This window comes from Podarcis tiliguerta (assembly GCF_965153285.1).
Source record: "Podarcis tiliguerta genome assembly, chromosome: 1".
Classification (NCBI taxonomy): Eukaryota; Metazoa; Chordata; class Lepidosauria; order Squamata; family Lacertidae; genus Podarcis; species Podarcis tiliguerta.
The window spans coordinates 76,802,340-76,826,416 of NC_139534.1; the positions used below are offsets into that span (position 1 = coordinate 76,802,340).

Sequence of the window (24,077 nt, forward strand, 5' to 3'; positions counted from 1 at the left end):
CCATGCATTCAGTTCCTCCTCTTTGTTTGGGAGGCCCACTCCAAAGTGGCTCAGATGTTTATGTTTGCAGAAAGGGCTTTTGCTACACCTGCGTAGCCCATTCTCTTAGCTTCCTGATTTCCGGAGCATAAAAAGGCAGGCTGCTGGAACAGGAGCCACCTCTCATTTCAACATGCCTGGCAGCAGCTCAAGCCATGCTTGGGCAACCCCTGTGCTTAACATGCACCCTTTCCTGCCAATTCAAAAACAATAATAATTCAATTTTCTAAGAGGCACTCACGCATGCCAAATCGGAAACCATCCTGATCTCCCAACCAAGAATGGCTTTTGTATCCAGTAAGATCATCCATAAACTGATTATGACTGCCCAAACAGTCCTTCAAATGTAAATAATTTTTTAAAAGATGGGAAGTAATTTTGAATGACAGCCATAGAGATATGGGTTTCAATTAATGCTCCACGCGAGTGATGCTCTTAAGGCACTTTCTGCACTACAGTACCAATTTCCCAGGCATACGCTGGTTTGGGGCCCCTTGACACTTGGAACAAACCCTTGGTATTGAATTCTAAACTTCATAGGAAACATATTTAAAGTGAAATGTGCACAGGAGTGCAATTTCCATTGTTTAATATAATCCAATAGATGGATAAAGAATAACACTCTTTAAAAAGAGCAGTTGCTGGCTCAGGTTTGGAAGCAGATTTCCAAAAGCCGCTAATGTGCAGACTCCCTAAGTTTTTTAACCCACAGTTCCAATCTTGGCACGGGGAGTAATTGGAAAAGACAGGCAGACGTTTGGGTTTCCTGATCTCATTTGCGCTGGGGGAAATGGGAAACCCACAAACTTTCTCTTTGCAAACAAGGAGCTGCGGTTTCTTTTTAACTCTCTTGGGGAAATTAACGGGGAAGGTTTTTTAAAAAAACACACACGAAGCGATCAGCAAACCCAGCGCCCAAATGCCTGCGCTTGAGGAATCCTTATTACAGCAAAGGGCACTGAGGCAATCCAGAGAAGCAGGGGGGGGGGAGGGAGGAAGAGGAGGAAGAAGCTGAAGAACAAAGTATAAGCACCATCGATTTCTATTTTTCTGCTTTGAAAGAAGCTTAAGCTAGGAAAGATCAAACTACAGGCGCAGCCATGCGTTGCAAGAGAGAGAGAGAGAGAGAGAGAGAGAGAGAGAGAGAGGAGGATCTGTTGGGAGATCGGCCTCTGCTTCTGCACTCCTGCTTTGCTTAACAGCTTTATTCTGAACGCTACGCCGCTTGGAGCCAAACTCCAGCAATGATGCCTAGAAAACAGCACACATAAAAATGCCATCCACAAGAAATGACCAAGGCACATGGCGAGAGGGTCTCCAGCAGACTTCCTCTTCACAGTTATCACCAGCGTGCAATCGGAAATCCTTACCAACTTCATGGTCATGTTGTTCTGTTCCCAGCGCCATAGCATCACACTCATTTTCCTCGGCCAGCGCACCCAGCCAGCAGCACCTGCCCAGAGGAGCCAGCACCCAGCCAGGCTACGCGTCCATCTCACGCGTGCTTCCAGTACCTTAACATCCAGCCGCTACAGAGAGCTTCATTCCCCTCTGTTGGGTTAAGGAAAGCCTCTCTCATCTTGACGGTGTTCTCTGCAAACTTAGCTCTCTAGTCGTGCACGGAGCTGAGCTAAGACCATGATGCATCAACTCCTCTCTCTTTCTCTTTCTCTCTCTCAAGCCAAATCAAACAACTCCTCAAATGAGCTGGAGGAGGCAGCTGGGGCTGCAGGAGTGAAAGAAGGACAAGGAAGTCTCCCTCCCCGCTCCCCCCCCCCCGCCCGGCAACCACAAGCACTTCGCAGATTGGGCATTCCTGGTTCAATGGGCCGTTCATCGTTTCTGAAGAGAATCCCGTTTAACCCCTTCGGGGCGAGAGTTTGATCCGTGAACCGGGGAAGAATGGGAGCAGCGCGCAGAACAACGGGCCCCGCATGCGAGGAGGGGGCGAGGGCAGGGCAGGCGGGGAGTTAAAACGCCCAGAATTGCTTGCTCCCTGCTTCAGCCGATTTTGCAAACGGAGCTGGCGATTTCAAGGGCAAATCTTGAGGTTTTGTGTTTGATTAAAGAAGAAGAAACAACTAGGATGGCACAAGCCACCAGCTGGAAAGGTAGCACGTGCTCTAGGGTGACCTGGTGCAATGGGACTTTTATTTTCCTTTCAAATTTGGGCAGGTGTACATCCAGGGGGAGCGGCACTGGATGACATTTTCTCTTCTACAAAACTGCAAGAGGAATCCTATCTCAATCAAATCACAGAGGTGGAAAGGGAGCTGGAAGTCCAGCCCTCTGCTTATGCAGGGAATCAGTTCTTCCAGCATCCTTGGGACATATGAAGCTACTGGATGCTATCAGACATTGATTTATACAGCATACTCTCTCTGGCAATGATTTTCTAGGGGTGGCATCAGGGATAGCAGTTTGGGGCAAAAGTTTGGGCCCGCTCAGTAGGATAAGCAAGAGGACCCTTAAATGCAGCAGAGCAGGCTTACACATTGTGAAGCAGCCTGCCAGCCCACCCCAACCCACAGGGATGGCTGGGCTTTTCTTAGGATGGAGCACAGGCAGAGTAGGGTTGGCGACCAGGTACACTTGCCCCAACTCTTGGAGGGCTAAGCAGGGACCAGCTGCTTTTTTGTTCTTTATTCTAACAAGACTCCCACCCTGGGCCTCAGACAAGCTCTGTACGGGCCTGAGGATAAGTGTCTCCTGGCCAGGAACTGCTGGGGGCAGGGGAGTGTCCTTGCAGTGGGAAGAATAGAATGGTAGAGTTGAAAGGGACCACAAGGGGCATCTAGTCCAACCCCTGTAATGCAGAAATCTTTTGTGGAACATGGGGCTCGAACCTATGACCATGAAATTAAGAGTCTCATGCTCTACTGAATGAGCTATTGCTGCTGGTTCTTCTGATAGTACAACCCCTCGGCTTTTTTTTTTTGCTTTTTTTTTTACATGCAAAGCAGACTTTGCAGTAATGACAGAAATTCTGAGATAATTTGCTTCTTTTTTAATATACATGCCCCCAATCTTGTTCCTTCTTTCAGGCAATGTTTCTTCCCACCTGCTTTCAAACAGTGTTGTTGTTGTTTAGTCATTTAGTTGTGTCTGACTCTTTTGACCCATGGACCAGAGCACCCCAGGCACTCCTGTCTTCTACTGCCTCCCGCAGTTTGGTCAAACTCATGCTGGTAGCTTTGAGAACACTATCCAACCATCTCATCCTCTGTCGTCCCCTTCTCCTTGTGCCCTCCATCTTTCCCAACATCAGGGTCTTTTCCAGGGAGTCTTCTCTTCTCATGAGGTGGCCAAAGTATTGGAGCCTCAGCTTCATGATCTGTCCTTCCAGTGAGCACTCAGGGCTGATTTCCTTAAGAATGGATAGGTTTGATCTTCTTGCAGTCTATGAGACTCTCAAGAGTCTCCTGCAGCACCACAATGCAAAAGCTGGAGTAGACTCTTGAGAGTCCTATGGACTGCAATAAGATCAAACAGTGTAAGACAGCCTAAAGGATGCTGCCAATGAGCCAGTTAAAGTTACAACACAACCAATGGTCAAGCGGCATGCACTGCTTTCATCTGTTAAGGGCCACATATCCTTGGGGAAATGCCAGCAGCTGCATGCCAGTGGTGAGTTGAACCAAGCCCAGCAGTGGGTGGAACACCTGCTTTCTCTATTCTTTCCTTCCACCACCTTTTTCTCTCTCTTTCTGATACATGCATCTCCTTCTCTCTTCCACCCCACCCAGCCAGGCTACAGCTGTATGGACAAGTTGCTCTTGCCAGAACTGATTCCTTGCAATGGGCTTTTCTCCTTCCTCCTTCCACTGCTCCAACAGTTAGGGCTTTTCCTGTTCCTCCCCCCACTTCCCCTTCTGTTATCCTCCCCACCCATATATGCACTGAAAATAAGCAGCGGGCCATGTATGTCACTCCTGCCCCAGGGGGATGCACACATCCCCATTCTTGTCAAACAGTCTTCTGGCCAGTTCAATAAGCTGTGACCAAGCATGTCTGTGCAGATGAGGAGGCACATCCACATCAGATGCAGGAAGGGAATCCTCCTTCCACATGCAGATCTGCCTTGTGGATTAGGCAGCTGGGTTCAGGACAGAAATCAGTATTGTACAGCCACCCACACTCATTGAAACATCTGCCAATATCTGCAACTGGCTTCTTTGTATGTGCAGCCATTGTAGGTACACATCTATATGCATTGTCATTGCAACACTGAATTCACTGGGTACACATTTTCATGGGGAATTGTCTGGATATTCATGCCCATTCAGGGCCACTATCCACTGCTCACAACTAGAGTCTGGTTGGAAGCTGCTATATCTAATAAAGATAAAGATATTGCCCAACTTTGGAATTCAGAGGGGGTTTTTTCCCTTATGGACCAACACAGCTACCCTTGGTTTTGAGGAGTTTGGGGTGGGTTTCTTTTTTATATTTAACATAGATTCTTCTGGGCTGATGGTAGTGCAGTATGCAGTCTAAGGTCACCACATCAGATATCCAATCAATGGAGTCTAAGGAAATTAAGGATATGTCCAGCTAGCAGGTTTCTATGCTTTAGCCCAGCACTAATCCACGCAAAGCATATTCTCTTTCTTATCCCACAACATGCTATTGAAAGGATTTTCTGATCTGCTTGGCAAGCAAAACTTTTGCCAGCCTCAGAGACCAACAAAGAAGTCAAAAGGTTTCCCTGAGCTACAGTTTTAAAGCAGACGAGGACAGACACCTGCACAGTTACATCAACCTTTAAATTCATCAGGTTCATTTGGCCATTATAGAACGAGCTTTTAATTTTTTCTCAAAGGTATAAAGGACTCTTCTTCATTTGCTTTTGTGGCAGCAAAATACCTTGCACTGCAAAACCTTCTGAACTAGCCAGAGTGAGTGCCCCGCTGAAAGGTCACCTCCAGGAGGTTGGAAATCTGAGGGAGAAGGTCGAAGCCTGTTGGCGGGCTTTGGAAATTAGATGCACGATTTGCAGGAGGGTCAAAGGCAGCTCCAATGAGCCAATGACAAATGAAAAGATAAATGAATATGAGGAGAGGGGGAGAGAACCTTGGATGTGAGGCCAAAGGGATTTCTATGGGAATTACATAAGTCTTCTTAAGCACAGTGCTCACGCAAACTGCCAGGCCCTTCAGAGCTTTCCTTTTAACTAAATTTAATTTGTCCCTTCCGTGCTGCTGCTGACCCAGTGGAAGCACTACACAGCCTGCCACTTAGGATGTTGTCACCCAGCTTCCCAACTGTGCCTCAAGGAGGTTCAGGCCAGAACGTGCAGCTCAGGGAAGGATATGGAAGAAGGCTCTGGGCCATATCTGTATTTTCAGTGCTTCCCTGTGGTTTTCAGCAGCTCCTTGAACTAAGTGGATGTGACCCAGGGTTGCTCTGACTTAGAGGGGAAGAATTAGAATGGCCTCCTAAACAGAAGCCAATTAAGATCCAATAGGGCCCAGCTGGCTGATCGACAACGAACCAATAAGCAGCTCTTATTTCCTCAATTATTTCACCATCCGTTCATATAGCTTGCTTGCTCTCTTGTTTTCAGTCACATGATTCCTTACACACCTCCCTCCTGTCTTATTTTGTTTTCCTTACTGCCCCCTACTTCTGATAGCCCCAATACTCTTTTCCCCCAAACCACTGCAATGACTGCTGTTCCCCCTCCACAGCCTTTAGAACATAGGAACATAGTAAGAGATTGTTGGACCAGGCTAGCGGCCCATCTAGTTCAGCATCCCGTTCTCACAGTGATCCACCATGCTCTAAAGCAGGCTTGGCCAAACTTGACCATCCAGCTGTTTTGGGACTACAACTCCCATCATCCCTAGCTAACAGGACCAGTGGTCAGAGATGATGGGAATTGTAGTCCCAAAACAGCTGGAGGGCCAAGTTTGGCCATGCCTGCTAAAGGGAAGCCTGCAAGCAGGACCTGAGCACAAGAGCACACACTCCCTTCTTGTGGTTTCCAGCAACTGGTATTCAGAGGCATTACTGTGCCCAGCTGTGGAGGCAGAGCGTAGCCATCATGGCTTGTAGTCATCAACAACCTTAGCCTCCACGAATTTGTCCTCTGTCCTCTCTGACCCCTGTCACTCCTTCCTTTGCAATGATTGTGCTGCCGCCCCTGCCTCTCTTAACAGTGTTATTACTTAGCATTACAGTTTCTTGAAGTCTACCCACTTGACATTATTACAGAGGCCTGTTATGGAGACCTGATGCCAACCCGCCCCACAATCTCAGACAGTCCTAACATAAAATCTTTGCCAACTACCTTTGGAGCATTTTCTACTTCTGGTGATTTTGTTTGCTATATCAACTTGAATCTCTTGGAACCTGTTCAAATCTCCATTCAGCTATGAAGTTCACTGGGTCCTTTACTCTTTCTTCTTCTTCTTCTTCTTCTTCTTCTTCTTCTTCTTCTTCTTTTCCTTTCACTGGGTGACCTTGGGCCAGACACTATCTCTCAGCCTAACCTACCTTGCAGGGCTGTTGAGACCATAAAATGGAGGGTGAGGGATACCTGTATACACTGTTTTGAACTCCATAACGAAAGGTGAGATATAAATAGAGTAAACAATTAAATGAATATGCAAAAGGCCAAAAAGTTATTGGGGCCAATGGTAGATTAACTGCTTTATCACTTCCACAATCATTTTCACCATTCCTTCAAAGCAGAACTTTTTCTACAATGATTTTCCAGAGGTTCAATTCACAAATTCAGCTACAAGTCACCAAATGTTGGGTAATCTGTTCATGCATGGATGAACCATCCCATAACTTCTACATGGCAAACTCTAAGAATGCTCCTACAGTAACAGATTGTGACTATTATGCTGTACAATATACAAAGCATACAAGATATACAAAGTATGCTAGAACTTCCTGAGTATGATAGAAAACACAGGGACCTTCATCAGCTTAGAAACACAACAGAATGCTGTGTTACTAGAAAAAACAACAACCAGAAATCCTATTTTGTTCCCATCATTTTCTAAAATACAGCCCATTTTGGACACATTCATTTAATTGAGCTTTTTTGAACTCAAGATGTATTTTGCCTCCAGAAGAAATCCTGATAGCATTGCCAGGTGTAATTGACACTTGTTTCTTTCTTTTTTAAAAAATAAAAATAAAAAAGCAGTAAGGCTTTGGAGTTTCTTTCATCCTCTTGCAGAACTTCCCTAATAAGGAGCTCCTTGAACAAAATGGAAGAGATAAGATTGGAAGTGGAGTTGGCAAAATCCTTGCTATGACCTTTTCCTCCTCCCACAAGCAACCTTTAGACAGCTCATCCTCCAGTGCTGTGTGTTTGACTCCACAGAGACATGCTGCTCACACATTCTGCCTTAATTTAAAAGGGTAGGATGGCAAGGGCAAATACATACAATTCCTTTAAAAAATAGCATTTATCAGGATTTCACAAACCCTTTTCTTGAAACTACTGACATTTAGCAAGGAAGGATAGAGGTGGGGGTGGCCAAGGAGCTTTTTACCAGTACATGAAATGCATGTCAGACTAAAAAGCTTGTTAGCAGCCCTAATGGGATGTTAATGGGCACTTAAGCATCCCAATTAATGTGCAAAATAATGCTCTTGTTATTCATTGATGATTCTTCAATGACACAGAAAACAGGTATGAGTCCTGCATTCAGCCCCCTAATGAATATAATTCTAACTCCCAGGACACAAAGGATACTGTTGGGAAAACAAGAGGAAACAGATGTTGGGGAAATTATGAATGAATTCAGAACGCATAAACATTGTCAATACATCAGTTACTAGAGGGAAAGAAAAACCCATTAACTACTTACCCATTGTGTTGCCATGAAAAACATGCATAACAACAACTGGCTAGCTAGCATTTAAGCTTCTCCGTCATATTAGATTCATTACAATTACTTTGGCTTTTTATTTCTGAGTTCTCTAACTCAGTTACAACTATTCATTAATTAATGCATGAAGCCTACTAATAGAACACTTTGCCATTTACACTTGCTGTTTTCTTGAGTTAATGCTGTTATAACATCAGGCCTAACCAAGCCAACTCAGAAATAAGCCCTGGTAATCTTTCTCCCCCAGTTTGTTAGTGTTTAAAGTGCCATAAGGCTTTTTGTTGTTTTTACTGCAACAGCTACACATCTGGACTTTGTTCTGGAGTGACTTCACACATGTTTTCTGAGTCTTGTTACTGCAATTTTATTGTGGTATGAGCCTTTGTAGACAAGAGCCTGTGTCATCAGATGCAGATAAATGCCAGGTTACGAAAGCTACTGCCTATAAAGCAAAATGTTTTTGCATGGGATTTTCTGATGGAAGTTTTCCGGAGAATAATGAATAAGATCACAGTGACAATTATTGATGCGATTGAAAATATAAAACTCTTCCCTCTACAGCAGAATCTATGGCTGAATCTTTTCAAAATAAAGATGTTTCCATCAGGATTTCTGATTTACTGTATATGCTGAATTGTATTTTTATTTTATCTATTCATAGAACTTGTTAGTTGCTTTATCCTGCCCAGGGCAGCCTAAAGCAACTTACAACCAATTAAACAGACAGACAAAACCCCTCACATTAGAACCTGGGGGGGGGGGGTGTTGTCATTCAGTTGTGTCCGACTCTTTGTGACCCCATGGACCAGAGCACACCACACACACCTATCTTCCACTGCCTCCTGCAGTTTCCTACCTACTTCCAAAAGGCCACAGAGAGTTAAAGGCCAAACGCCTAGTTATAGAGGGAAGTTTTTGCCTGGCAGCTGAAGATATTTATCAATGGCAACAGGAAAGCCTCCCTGGAGAGAGAGCATTCCACAAATGGGAGCCACCGCAGAAAAGGCCCTTTTACATGTTGCCACCCTCTGGACCTCCCATGGATCCATACCCCTTAAAGAGAAGATACAAATCTATTTATTTATTTCATATTAAAAAAAATGTTGCTTGACTGTAACGGAAAAACTTCAAAGCAGTTTACAAAAAAGGAATAAAACAATAAAATGATCACTAAGAAATTTACAACCATAATTTAAAACATAGGGAAGTTAAAACTGCAACAGAATTAGCTGAAATAAATTAAACTTCATACAAACACCTGGGTAAACTTGTCTAAATAAGGTTTTCAGCCTCCGCCAAAAAGAATACAGTGAGGGTGCCCACCTGAGATCAATAGGCAAGGAGTTCCAAAGTATCAGTGCTACCACACTAAACCATTGAGTTCTTACAGATGCAGTGCTTAAGATATTAATTTTTAATTCACTACATGCATATTAAGCCAATGGGCCAATTTTATTTTTGTTATTTTTCTGTTGGTTGTTATTTGTTGTTTGTGAAACATCTTGGTATTTCTTTAAGCTAATAACAATAACAACAACGAGCAGAATTCAGTGTAGTCCTAAGTGGAGTATGCATACATGGAACAAGGTCTGCTCATGTGACTGGGCATTCCTCCTTCTTGTTACCCTGTACACCCCCTAAATCTGTAATGGGGTTTCTTCCAAGCAGATTTAGGGAGTGCAGGGGATGAAGGGTGAGGGGGGGGGGAGGTCCCATTGTGGAAGTGAAATTTCCTCCCTGCACTTGGTCCCTCCTATGGCTTTCTGGCATCTACTAAAGACATACCTGTTTACTCAGGTTTTGGGGTGATAAAAATGATAAAGACCCTCAGATTGCATGATGGAAATGCTATGGACTGATATATATGATATTTAGTTTTTACATGTTTTGATTTTCGTTAACTGCTTGCATTTTATGTGATTGTGCTGTATACCAGCCTAAGTTCCCAGGGCAGAAAAGGCAGTCTAAAAATAAAATAAAACAACACAGCACATGACCCCCAACAAAATCTGTATGACAGAGAAAAAAGCTTAACTGATGACATGCATTCTTTATTTCTCTTGCAGAAGAGGACAAGTGGTGCTTGCTAATCCTTTTCAGGAAGTTGAAAAATCTCTCTTGGTTTCCCTAATAGTGCTTCCTGGATCAATATGCCCAGAAGCAATGACTGAAGAAGATATAATTGATCATGTTGATTTTGAGGGGTGGGTAAGTAAGACTTGCCACCTGCTTTAGAGGGACACACAGGAACACATCTGAGGATGGATTTTACATGCAATAAAATTGAGATCAATGCAAATAAATTATTTATCAAATTAATTTATCATTTGCAGAAGCATTAGGAAATGTCTTTGAACAACATTTTAAACTGTAACAATGAATATTAATTTGCAGGGTGTTTTGAAGCAAGAAGTAGGGTGGATAAAATGAAATGAAAGTCCAACTCATTTTTTTTTACAGGCCTAGAATCTAACATGCATCCCTTGTATAACTAAGTAAGAGATGAGATTGTCTAAAATCTTGGCAAGTTTGAGTGCAAATGTTGTAGTGAACATAAGCAGTGACAAGAAAGCAGCTGTGGAAATGGATGCCCTTGTATATTGACAAAGCTTCTGTGGCTGCTTCATCAGCCCTTGAAAACCAAAGGCCACTTCTAATGAGTCAACAGTATTCCACATTTGCTTTTATGTTCCATCATGACTGCATCAGATTGTGTTGCTTTGATGGATTTACAGCCCTATCCATTTATTTTTGGCTGTTTATTGCAGCATTATCTTTGAAAGCATTCAGGGTTTCCCTGCCCTTCTTATTATGCAGCAGTGACTCACCAGATTTACTGAGGCTTATCATTCAATGATCCCTGGGATGACATCAGCATCCCCAAAGCTGGACAGTTCCACTCACTTCAAAGATTTTCTCCCTTGCTCTTCTCCCACCACCTCCCATGCTCAGAGAGATTAGCTGCTAAATTACAGTGTATTATTCACATCGTTTTCTCTATAGTTTGGAGCAGCTCTTCATGGAGCTTCATATTTTCCCCATCCCAAATCATAATGAGGCTAAGACTCCAAGAGGAGCACAAAAAGTTCTGGTTTGGAGAGATTTAATCTATGCACATTCTAATAAAGCAGCTGCCTCAAAATACTTGGGTGTATGGAGAATATAAATTCTGGGGCTGAGATTTCAGTTGGTGCATGAGAAGTTTAAGTGCCAAACTGAAGAGTGGGGGGCAGGTGGCATATCATCTGATTGTCTTGCAACTTTGGGGCACTGTCAGGATCTGGTTTGGGTCAGCAAGCTCTGATGGAGGAGGAGGTAGAAGAAGCAGAAGAGGGCTAAATTGTGGGAACCTGGGTTGGAGGAGGGTGTGGCCTCCCCTTTCCATCTCAACTTCATATGGAAGGGGAAACAGGGATGCCAGCTATCCCCTTTGATCTTCCTGCAGATAGGAGAACTTCAATGGAGGCTGGGGAGGGATTTGATCAGCTAAGGAGGAGGCTGAGCAGGAGATGGCAGTGGCAGAGCAGGAGGGTACAGTCTTGTCACTTAGAACAGCATCCACCCAACCCAACGAGGAACGTGCTCGCAATCTCAATATTCCTACACATGGGTGTAGCTGGGGGAGCAGCTCCCCACAATCCACAAAAATTATTGAAAAGCATTGAAAGTACTCAAATAACTGAGGTTCTGTCCCTCTAGCAGAAACCTTTGGCTACCCCCTTCAAAAATCCTGGCTATGCCCATGTTCCCAGAAAATGAGAGAGTCTTATGAAGGAGTATGCCATGCCTTGTCTTTAAAAGCTTGATTGGAGTGATGGAGAAACTCATTGGGACATCTTCACTACCTCTATCCGGTTATGAACTTCTTGCCCTACTCCTGAACTTCTGAACTGTGACTCCTGTGCACTGTGTCTGCTGCTGAGTCTGTACTGTTACCTGCCTGAAATAATATCTCTCTCTTATTTAGAAGTAAAAGTCTCTGACTGTGCATGTTGGGTGGAGGCCAGGTCATTCATATCTTTTTGACAATTATTTCATGATTTATAGCCTCATTTATTACAATGTGATTTAAGTGCAACTATCTCTCTCTGGATTTGGATCTTATTGCATAAAGCCCTTGATATAATTAACAAAGTTAAAAATGCTTTAAAAGAAAAAGAAAGTTTTGTATTCTGTGGCTCTGATCCAAAGAGTTTCCTGCATGAGTGGAAAACACTTCCTGCATGTATAATGGTGAGTTACTGATTCCACTGATTTTCTTGTCTAGTGGGAGTCCCTCTCTGTGTGCTACTTCCCACACCATTCTGGACGGTGTCCGGAGTACCAGGAGCTGCTTTTCAGTTTGGGCACATGAAGATGCAGGGCCAGGAATTCACCTGTTTCTCAATGAATTCGAGCTGAAGTAAATTAAGCAAAATCACCTCTCTCTCTTTTTCTTATTATGATAGTTCTAGACAGTTCTAGAAAGGATTATTATGATTTACCTGTTGGGGGGGGGGTTCGCTTTATTTATGCACAGGATTATCAGGATTCTTTCAGAAGTCAGCATTGCAACTTCCTGCTCACATTTGATGAAATGAAATATTACTTTGTTGGCTACAGAGCTTTCAGAGATGCCTTCCATGAATTATCTCCACGTGTCACTGACAGACCTCTATGGAGAGAGAGACAGTGCAATGAACTCTTCTTATTCCCATTTCTGCTCAGGTTAGACCATTTAATTCTGAAAACTGGTTGCAACCTCATTATCCTGATTTTAAAAAAACCAAACACCCAGCAACCTTGAGTTAAAATAGTCTTGAAAGCAATATAACTTTCCCCTTTCTGAAACAATTTGTTCAATTACCCGATTATCGCCTCCTCTTCATTTTCCTTTACTTTGATTATATTCTGGCATGGTGAAGCAATTAAGTCCTGGCAAGACTGGAGAGGTTTTAGGTTACAGTGTTAAAGCAGTTTCAAACTGTATAAGCTGCCCATGACCTTCCGAGAAGAAACTTTACACATAGAAGCCTACCTCTGAAATAATGATTTAGAATGAAACTAACAGGAAAAATGACAGGAATGTTTTCAGCGGGCAAAGTGAGGTGTGGTCAAGCAGGGCAGCCAACACAGACCTGCTCAAAGATCATTGCACTGGAGACATAAGTTGCAGCATGGGCCAAAACAAACAAGATGAATTTTAACAGGGAGAAATGTAAAGTATTGCACTTGGGCAAAAAAAATGAGAGGCACAAATACAAGATGGGTGACACCTGGCTTGAGAGCAGTACATGTGAAAAGGATCTAGGAGTCTTGGTTGACCACAAACTTGACATGAGCCAACAGTGTGACGCGGCAGCTAAAAAAGCCAATGCAATTCTGGGCTGCATCAATAGGAGTATAGCATCTAGATCAAGGGAAGTTATAGTGCCACTGTATTCTGCTCTGGTCAGACCTCACCTGGAGTACTGTGTCCAGTTCTGGGCACCACAGTTCAAGAAGGACACTGACAAACTGGAACGTGTCCAGAGGAGGGCAACCAAAATGGTCAAAGGCCTGGAAACGATGCCTTATGAGGAACGGCTAAGGGAGCTGGGCATGTTTAGCCTGGAGAAGAGGAGGTTAAGGGGTGATATGATAGCCATGTTCAAATATATAAAAGGATGTCACATAGAGGAGGGAGAAAGGTTGTTTTCTGCGGCTCCAGAGAAGCGGACACGGAGCAATGGATCCAAACTACAAGAAAGAAGATTCCACCTAAACATTAGGAAGAACTTCCTGACAGTAAGAGCTGTTCGACAGTGGAATTTGCTGCCAAGGAGTGTGGTGGAGTCTCCTTCTTTGGAGGTCTTTAAGCAGAGGCTTGACAACCATATGTCAGGAGTGCTCTGATGGTGTTTCCTGCTTGGCAGGGGGTTGGACTCGATGGCCCTTGTGGTCTCTTCCAACTCTATGATTCTATGATTCTATGATTCTATGACTGAAGCATGGCATGTTTTCCATCCAAAAACAGCAAGCAAAACCAAAATAGCTTATCTTTTATAGAAAGGGCACACTGCACACTATCTGCATATCTAGTCTTGAACATATTTTAACTTTTAATATTTAGTAGTCTAAAGTAGTAGCCCAAGAAAGGGTTACATAAAGCTGGTATATGCAGGCTAGATTTCCTATGTGCCTTTAATGCTTGCTTAGGGTGGAGAATTTTGGCAGGCACATCTTTTCATCTAACTGATCTTTAAGAACATTCCCTTTTTTCTGGGAATACATTAGAGCAGGACTTTGGGGGTTCTCTTCTGATTGCAACATCCCCTTGCTGCATGAAGAGTTAGTTGGGAACCTATAGGGGACTTTATGTGAAGTAGCTCCACTTTGACTAGGATGTCAAATCTCTGTTGTGCACACAAAACTGCCTGGGTGTAGAAAGAGAACACTTTGGATCCCTGCCATTGGTTAAGGTAAGTTTCTACAAGGTAGTTCCAGCATGGGAGAGCGTAGCTCTAAAGACTGCACCAAAAAGAAAATTCCTTGCAAAAATTCCCAAAGCAGCACTCTGGTAGTAAATGACAGAGTGGGCAAAAATTTTCCTGCAGTTCTTAAAGGTATGTACTACAATACTCTACAAGTCATGATCTAGGGACTTTAATTGAGTGTAGGTGGTGGGGGAGCTATTCACTGACACTTGAGAATGTCAATGAATTCAGATGCCTGATGGGAGTCTCCACCCCCATCGCTCAGCCCGCACACTGAGGTCCAGCTCTGAGGGCCTTTTGGCAGTTCCCTCACTGTGAGAAGTGAGGTTACAGGGAACCAGGTAGAGGGCCTTCTTGGACGTGGTGCCTCCCCTGTGAAATGTCCTCCCATCAGATGTCAAGGAAATAAACCACTTTTAGAAGAGACCTGAAGGCAGCCATGTATCAGGAAATATTTAAAGCCCGATGTGTTACAATTCTTTATATATGCTGTAAATTGCCCAGAGTGGCTGGGGAAACTACTACTACTACTACTTCTACTACTACTACTACTACTACTACTATTAAATGTTACAACATTTGATCCCCATATTACTTTGACTATAACATCTGTCAGCAACCTCTACTGCAAATGTTTGTTTTGCAGTTGCTACAATAGATGTGTTTCTTATAATATCGAATGTACTCCCAACACATTTTAATAACTGTTCTAATTCCAATTATGCATGAACAGAACTCCCCCCCCCTCTTTTTCCATCTCTAAAATTTCTCTGTCGCAAATAAAATCTTGTTGAGTTCCCCACCCCTCCATTAACCTGGTGCACCCTGGATTTTGCTTGTGGAAAGACCCATGGATCACAATGTTTAAAGCTCAAGGGATGCTGAAATATAAACTAGACGCAAACATCTGTTAGGATGGGAAAGGGCTATTTCAGGCTGCCCTGGAATATAAAAGAAAAGGCACACAAAAGGTCAAAAGATGGTTTAAGAGCCCCAGGAGGTACCTCCTGGTAGAGCAAAGATTGCAAGGTGGTGCATTCCTTGTAATAAAACAAGAAATTTCAACAAAGATACAAAATTGAGATAAATGGCTTTTACAAGGTTTGGCTGGAAGCATATGCAGCTCTTTTTGCTTCAGTCACAAAAAAGTAGAGCCTGCAACCACTCATTTTTTCATCCAAATTACAAATTGGGAGGAAATGACTGTATCCTTGATGATCGTGATAAAAGCAACTCAGCAAAAAGAAATGAGTAAACGTTCTTTTTAATAAATCCGTAATAGTGCTTTTGAGACTGCAACCCAGAACACTTGGATAGGGAACAAGCCCCACTGAACGCAGCAGGACTTACTTCTGAGTAAACAACAAACATAGGCTTGTATTGCACATACCTACACAACCTTGTTGACTGACTGCATTTGGATGCAACGATGAACGATTGGTTTATTATTCCTGAGCCTCAGGCTCAGGCTCTTTCCCTTCCCATCTCTTCCTTCGAAGTGGCTGCAAGGAGATCAGAAGCTAGAAGGAAGAGATCAGAGAGTGTTCTCAGTTGTGACACTCTGACTGTGGAATGCCTCCATCTCACCAATTTGATGGGCATCAACTCTGATGGGTTGAATAGGTTGTGGAGGGGGGACAGCATCTCCTCATTGGACTTCTCAATTCATTATATTTGCTGCTGAGTTTTAATGTTATGATTGGTTTATATATATTGGCTTATTTTTGGTTATATTTTGCTGTGCCTGTATAAATATTTGTGGGAAGCCCCCACCTCCAGCAATAAATTAGATTAGGCTGAAGGTCAGATCTCTCTTCTCAGTGTGCAGAGATGAAGCAAAAAATGCTGAAGGGGAGGGACCAGCTTGAGGAGGAATCAGAAAGAGTGAGGCAGGGGAGTGGGCAGAAGGAGAGAGGATTCTTCCATCCTGCTTGCAGAGCCAGCAGTTTGTGGGAGCTGACAGGAGGAGGCGGAGCCCTTTAAAGCAGCACCCGAAGAAAGATGTACAGAGAAATGGGATTTGGAGGGCACAACAAATAAGAAGGCAACAAGCAATTGAGATATTGGAGACAGGGTCTGGGACAAAAAGATTGGGAGAATATAAGGAAAGCAGGGGTTGAAAGCAGGCTAAAGGACAAGGCTAGGGGAGTCCTGTGATAAAAAGGGAGCCTGTACTCTTATAGTGATGGCCCCCACCCAGTAAATTCTGAAATATATTGGCACTCTGAAGATCCTCTGGCAATTCGGAGGTCGTGGAGAAACAGAATGAGTATAAAACCCACTTTTCATTATTTTTTAATGAACTGAGCTACAAATGCCTTAAATATAATTAAATTGTTGAATTAAAAAACAGTAAGTTCATTGTTATGTACCAACTTTAAACCAGGAAAGGGGAGTCTGTGGCCCTCCAGGTGTGGCTGAGCAAGAGTTCACATCATCTCTCTAGCCACTGGTCATGCTGGCTAATGGGAGTGCCATCTTGTGGGAGTTGGCATTCAAGACCATTTTGAGGACTACATATCCCCAACACTGCCCTAACCTGTGGTATGGTTTATTGAAACATGCCAATTTCATAAGCCATGGTTTGGAACTAGTTTGTTTCAGTAAACCATGGTTTAAGGCTAACCACATATTTTCTGGATAATAATGCTAAACTGCAATTAGTTAAACTTACAAGCAAAAACATCAAATGGCTCATGGCTGGGCTAGAGGAGAAAGGAGCTGGGAGCTGATATACCCAAGTCTTGTTCATGTAACGATAAAACATAGTTTATTGGTACATTCATATGCAGCCAGTTAAGGGACAACAGGCAACATACAGGCTGTTCCCTAGGATGGCAGCTCAGAAGGACAGCAACACTTCATTAAAAAGATCCACTTTAACAGATACAGGAATCTCAGATATAGTATATGGATAATTCTTGGTATCTCAGTAAATTATTTAAAACACTCATTTGCCAATCAGTCATCAGTAACAAGGCTCAGACCTTGCTTTTATTAACCTAGGCATTTGCTGTAGTTTGTCTTTATAGTTTTAACTTTTTCTAAAGATTTTAATAAAGACCTTAAAGATGAAAACCCTAGAATTATCATCTTATAGGCTTGGCCTGAGTCTAAAATCATGTCTGCAAAGGTTTACACTGGAAAAACCATCTTTTTCAAAATTAGTTAACTTACGGGTCAGTTTAACAATCTGGTGAAGCATCAAAGTCAAAAGGCCACAGTGGTTTGTTGCTAAAGCAAGCCTATGAATTTTGGTGCCCTGAGCTTCACAACAAATGTGTATCTGACTGATGTATTGTAGCAACACACTGGTCCCCCCCCCCCCTTTCCTAAGCTTTCCAGCTGGAAAGGATTAATTTGCCCTATTATCAGTGTCTTTTTTCCATTACAAAGCAGGCATAAACTTCTAATTTAAATTGCAATGAGGAAAAGCGAAGGCCCCATCCCCAGCTAATCTTGAATGTATAAGACAGAATTGCAGGTATATGAGATAGATAAATCTGCTTGGCAGAAAACAAATCAATTAAATGAAATCAGTTTTGTAGAATCCAGCACAAAACCCACACAGCTAGGGTTTTAGATTCATTTTGGGAGTTCCATCAAGGTTGAAGAAAGAATTTACCTATAACGTCTGCTGTTTAGGCAAACACATTGTGTTAATAAATATTTTCTGGAACTATCAAGAAGAGGAAAGTTAAAAATAAAACACAACTTCAAACATGAATATGGGACTAATATGGCACTCACCTGAAGGATGGGGGGGCAGCACTAGAGCACCACCAGGTGTGTGTTGTCTAGCTCTACGAACTTGAAGAGAGAGAAAACTTCATTCTTTCTGGATGTAAGCCCCCCCCCCCTTCTTGTAGATGCAGTTCCATTTCTGCCCCAGCTATGCTGAGTCTTAAGTTAGTCATTCAAACATTCCTACAAGGATTCCTACTCAGGATTCAAGAGATCAGTTATTAGCTAGGTATTAGTGTTAGCATAATACAGTAGTGCCATCTCCCTGTTTTCTAACAATATTTGTACTTTTCTCAGCCAGCACTGGGCTCAACCCTGCATTCTGTTATTATGCCATATATTGCCATTACAGTGGACCCTCCGGATACAAATTAAATTCGTTCCGGGGGTCCATCTGCAACCCAAAAAGTCCATAGGCAGAGGCGCCGCTTCTGCACATGCGCATGAGGTGAAACCCAGAAGTATACCCTTCCGGGTTTGCCGCGTTCATAACCCGAAAGTTACGTATCCAGAGCAGTACGTAACTAGAGGGTCCACTGTACATAATTCAGAAGCTTATCTATTAATACCAGAAAGTACTAAAGCACAACACCTTTAATACAAAAAGGGTTACCTTCAGCACAAAATTCCACCTAAAAGGTATCTCAACATCACAACATGCAGTGATGACCCACCCCAGCTGTCACCTCTTGTTGTGCCATACAAGGGAATATATTTCTATTCAGCAAAAAGTAAGATTATGGTCTCATGAGGCATAATTGTGGTCCAATAGGAAAAGCTCGGGGGGGGGGATAATGGTTTCTATTCAATTTTCAGTCGATACCTACTGGATTTTGCAGGTTCTGGTGGTATTTCCTTGTATTTCAACCACTTGTTTCTATTCTGGACAAAGGCTTCTAAAACTGGTGGTGGAAAGACTTCTGCCAATTCAAGTGTTATATAGCAGAAGTAATGATGTCTTTGTCTGCAAGAGGGTGTTATTTGAAATGGTCATAATGGCAGTAAACCCTGAATAATCAGGGTGTAGATCAAGCTTCCCCAGCCCGATGTTGGGGCTGATGGGAGTTGTATTCCAACAACATCTCGAGGGCACCAGGTTGGGGAAAGCTGGTGCAGGTAGTTGCTGACTATATGCATGTGAATATGGGACCACGGTAATAATATTTGACAAGTAAATTATTATTATTAATAATAATAATAATTCTTATTTATTTCTACCCCGCCCATCTGGGTGGCTCTGGGTGGCTTTCAACAGAATACTAAAAACAGAATAAAACTTCAAACATTAAAAACTTCCCTAAACAAGGCTGCCTTCAGATGTCTTCTAAAAGTCGGATAGTTGTTTATTTCCTTGACATCTGATGGGAGGGCATTCCACAGGGCGGGCGCCATGACCGAGAAGGCCCTCTGCCTGGTTCCCTGTAACCTCACTTCTCGCAGTGAGGGAACTGCCAGAAGGCCCTCGGTGCTGGACCTCAGTGTCCGAGCTGAACGATGGGGGTGGAGACGCTCCTTCAGTTATACAGGACCAAGGCCGTTTAGGACTCTAAAGGTCAACACTAACACTTTGAATTGTACTCGGAAATATACTGGGAGCCAATGTAGGTCTTTCAGGACCAGTGTTATATGGTCTCGGCGGCCACTCCCAGTCACCAGTCTAGCTGCCACATTCTTGATTAGTTGCAATTTCTGGGTCACCTTCAAAAGTATCCCCATGTAGAGCACGTTGCAGCAGTCCAAGCGGGAGATAACCAGAGCATGCACCACTTTGGCGAGACAGTCTGTGGGCAAGTAGGGTCTCAGCCTGCGTACCAGATGGAGCTGGTAGACAGCTACCCTGGACACAGAATTGACCTGAGCCTTCATGGACAGCTGTGAGTCCAAAATGACTCCCAGGCTGCGCATCTGCTCCTTCAGGAGCACAGTTGCCTCATTCAGGACCAGGGAGTCCCCCACCCCTGCCCCCCCAAAACAGTACTTCTGTCTTGTCAGGATTCAACCTCAATCTGTTAGCCGCCATCCATCCTCCAACTGCCTCCAGGCACTCACAAAGGACCTTCACCGCCTTCACTGGTTCTGATTTAAAAGAGAGGTAGAGCTGGGTATCATCTGCATATGGATGAACCCCCAGCCCAACTTAATTTATTCTAAAGTTATATAGTCCTTGATAAATATATCTCTGCTGGCTTATTATTGCTTCAGCAATGCACAGAGAACATCTCTGACAGGATATAACATGATTCCCTCAAAGCCACGGCTACATAAAAACATTCCTTCAAACAGCACCATAACACATGAAAAGATTTTGCAGAAGTGTGTGTGTGTAATTTAGAAAAGTTAACAGCTTGGAATAAGGATGAAGGAACAAGCATAAAACAAAATGATTGGAAATAGTACTTGTATGATTAGCATAAGTGCTATACTTACTTTAGAATTTCAGCACAAAGTTATGTCTCACTTTGTTTAAAAGTTTGTAACACGCAGAAAAAGCTGTGCAAGTGTTAAGATGCAAGCTTGCCAACAAGCTAACCACAGCCTGCATCTGAAACATTCAGGTCAGACATTGTTCTCTTAAGATGATTACAGCTTGAAAGCCAAGGAGCAGGTAGAATAGAAGATATGCTTATATTAAGTTCATTAAAGTCTACTTTTACCTGTGACATGCAGATAGCTCAGCTAAGTACTTCATTTCAGGCTTTCACCCTCAGTGACGAGAATGTCACTTGTGCAGTTCTCCCTCCTGAATAGCTTGTGGTCCCCAATACTGTTCTAAGCTGGCACCTGGTTCATCTAAGGAGCAGCTTCGTTGCCCACTGGGGGTGGCATGATGGCTATAGCTCCACCTTCCGACTATTATATCCTAGGAGGAGATAGTCCATGCACTGAATAAGAGAGGTAGGGGTGTGTAAGAGTGTGAGTGTGTGTGTGTGTGTGTGTGAGAGAGAGAGAGAGAGAGAGAAGGCTTAGGGTTAAATGAGGCCGCTCATTAGGTTTCCTGGATTTAAGATGAGCAATTGTTACTGTGACAACATTTCACATCTTCGGCTGCTACCAAGTGAACATTTATTCACATAAGAAGCCTTTGATCATGACAGTAGCCATTTGTCTCCAAGAAGAGTTGCTCTAACCGTGGCAAGTTTGCACAATTGGTACACAGAACGAGGCTCTGAGAAACGTAACCTTTTGCAGTTCCTTCAGCCCCCTTGCCAACTCCTCTTGTCACTTGCACTGAACTTGCTGTGCCCCATAAAAGAGAAGGGAACATTCATCCCAAACCACAGCCTTCTGCTGAGATAAACGGGTATTGAGTCCAGCATGTTTGTTTTGGTCCGCTCTAAAATGTACACTGTTACGTGAGACTGGCTTGTACTACTGCCGTTCCATTAATTTTCGAGTGCTGCAGTGAACAAACAAAGTGAAGCTGGAAGGAAGGGAGGAGGGTCAGAGAGGAGAAAATACTGCTGGCTTTCATTTCAGGAAATATTACTAATTCAAGTGGCACTTGCACACACCTGGCTGCTCTCTTTCCTGCTGGCATGACCATGCGCTTCGTTCCGATAAGCTATTAGTAACCACAAGGCCTGAAATGACTATATACTGTCTGGTCAAAATAGTCTCTTGGGTTAAAAAAAGAAAACACCCCATAATACAATTGCTAGTTTTGGCAATGAGAGAAGGCTTATAGCAAAAAAATATTCATGGAAATTGGTAATCCAGTAGCAGTTGCTCCTTTTGGAGATATTTCAGGGGCTTCTCCTGGTTTATCGAAAGGGAAGAAGGAGGCGGAGCAGCCATGCAAAGAAGGTGGTAGAAGTACAAAAGCAGTCAGCAAGCAAATAAATGAAATGAAATGAATGGTTTTTCAGTAGTCAGTGTTTCTTGTCCTGGCCCCAGAGGGCAGAGGTTCATTAGGTACAGTTCTTCCATCTATAGGTCAGTGGGGCAGAGATGAAGGCTGCTGGATCTATCTTTGGGAATCATGATTGGCAGCACAAGATGGAACCAAATCAAACACAAGGACTTGTGTTGATGACTGAGAATTACAAGTATTTTTTGCAGTGAGAGGGGTTTTTATTATAATTGCTATTCTAGATCCCAAATTCAAAGACGGGGGGGGGGGGGGATGACTCCTGAGGATGTATGGACATATCTAATTGCTCACCAAATACCTTTGGTCAATGAAAGGCAAGGGGTCAACCTGCCTCAGCCCCCCCCCCCCCGCCTCAAAAAAGCACTTTTTCAGCCATGGTGTCAGTGGCCGTGTGTAAGCCCATTCCACCCCATCATGCCACCTTCCGGAGCCAAAAGCGGTGTGTGCCTTGGCAGTTGTGTGTGTTTTGGTTGTGCACAATGTACTGGGAACCTTTGGGCAAGGATTAAAATTTGGGTTCATTTTGGGAACCTAGCAAAAGTGGGTTGTGCCCTTGAATTTGGTTGATTGGATACAACAGATCTTCTTTTACCTTCCCAGGGCTAACTTAAGATGAGAGACAGTGACTTCTCCAGGGCCACACAGTAGTTCATGCCCTAATGGGGACATGAATCATGATCTTCTTGGCCCAAATCCAGCACTTGATCACAACATTATATAAAGGCTCTTGACTGAGGCCAGTTCCAGTTCATGGAGGGGCGGAGAAGAGCTTATTTCCAGTCCAGGCAAGTATTCACCCCCATTACTAAAATTGTTGAAATGCCGCTGTGTTGTTGTTTTGTTAACGCTTAACTGAAATTCAACTTTTATACTCTCCCTAGCATTTTCTACCACAACGCTTTTGCTCTGATTTTAAACCTCCCCACCCAGAAAGATTTCCGGGTGTGAATCTTGAATACACATGGGGGAAACAAAAATGTGGGTGGTCTGATATAGCACAACATCTGAAAGCTTTATAGGAACCTTTTTTAAAAAATCTTCCTTTCAGGGGGTTTTTCTTTACCCCTGAAGAACAAGGGCTGTATCTTCAAAAAAAGACGTAATAAAAAGTAAAACATATGGGAGCTTTCTATTAAAAAACCTTGGGGATGTTGAGGTGGGAAGCTTCAGTAAGTGAGGTCACGGGCTTTCCTTAGCCATCCCATATTGCTCCTTTCTAGAGTCTCACTCCTTATTTTCCCTGTCTTTACCTATAACAGGGGGTAAGGAATTTGATCTGAACAGCAGGCCAGATCATTATCTCCCCCACCCTGCAAGGGCATAGTTGTCAACTTTTCCCTTTTCTTGTGAGGAATCCTATTCAGAATAAGGGAATTTTCCTTTAAAAAAGGGAAACCTTGACAGCTATGCACAAGGGGCAGGTTTGACAGGTGGGCAGGACCATGCACCTGTCAATCACCTAACACCATAATTTCATTAAGTGACATTTTTTCACCACACGGTATTGCAAATCCCTTTCCTGGGAATTTTGTAAATATATTTAGGCATAGATACAAAGCTCTGTGCACAGCACGTTGCAGCCATTGCTGATCAGATGATGTCATATACATGTCAGGTGTAGGGCAGGGGTGGGTGTGGCCTGGTGAAAATGGCCTCATGAGCCAAACGAGGAGGCCTGGTGGGCCTGATCTGTGGGCTGGAGGTCTCCCACCTCTGCCCTGTAATCTCTCTCTCTCTCTCTCCATTTTAGAGATGCAGCTCCTCATGCATCCTAATGGTTTGGCAGTGGAACAGAAGTCAGTGGGCTCTTTTCCCGGAGGGATGCTGCAGTTGCATCCTGTAGTGGTTCAATGCAAGTTGGCCTTGATAATCTCCAAAGTTCCTTCCAACTATGACATTGTATGTTTTTTCCCCCTCCCAAAACAGAGTGCATTTCTCCTGCTTGTCCTTCTTCTTCTTCATCATCATCATCATTTATTATTTATATCCCGCCCACCTGGCTGGGTTTCCCCAGCCACTTCACTAAACAAAACCATGGCAAATAAGTACAAATTGCACAACAAATAAACACCCACCATTATGAAAAACAAATGAGCAAGTGCACACTAAGTATTC

The 24,077-nt window shown here is 43.4% G+C and overlaps 1 protein-coding gene across 13 annotated transcripts in view; it reads right to left on the reverse strand.

Annotated features, from left to right (window-relative positions):
- Positions 1-24,077, reverse strand: part of NAV2 (neuron navigator 2) — a 517,389-nt gene that overhangs the window by 208,984 nt on the left and 284,328 nt on the right. For 3 of the 13 annotated variants that reach the window (XM_083452655.1, XM_083452654.1, XM_083452671.1), the window contains exon 1: positions 1,410-1,817. The exons of 7 other annotated variants lie outside the window; for them this stretch is intronic. In XM_083452655.1, coding sequence (XP_083308781.1) covers positions 1,410-1,460 — 51 coding nt within the window. In that variant the 5' untranslated portion in view covers positions 1,461-1,817. Of the gene's footprint in view, positions 1-1,409; positions 1,818-24,077 lie in introns of those variants that run through there. 3 more of the 13 variants (XM_083452669.1, XM_083452657.1, XM_083452656.1) reach the window with 3 other exon arrangements.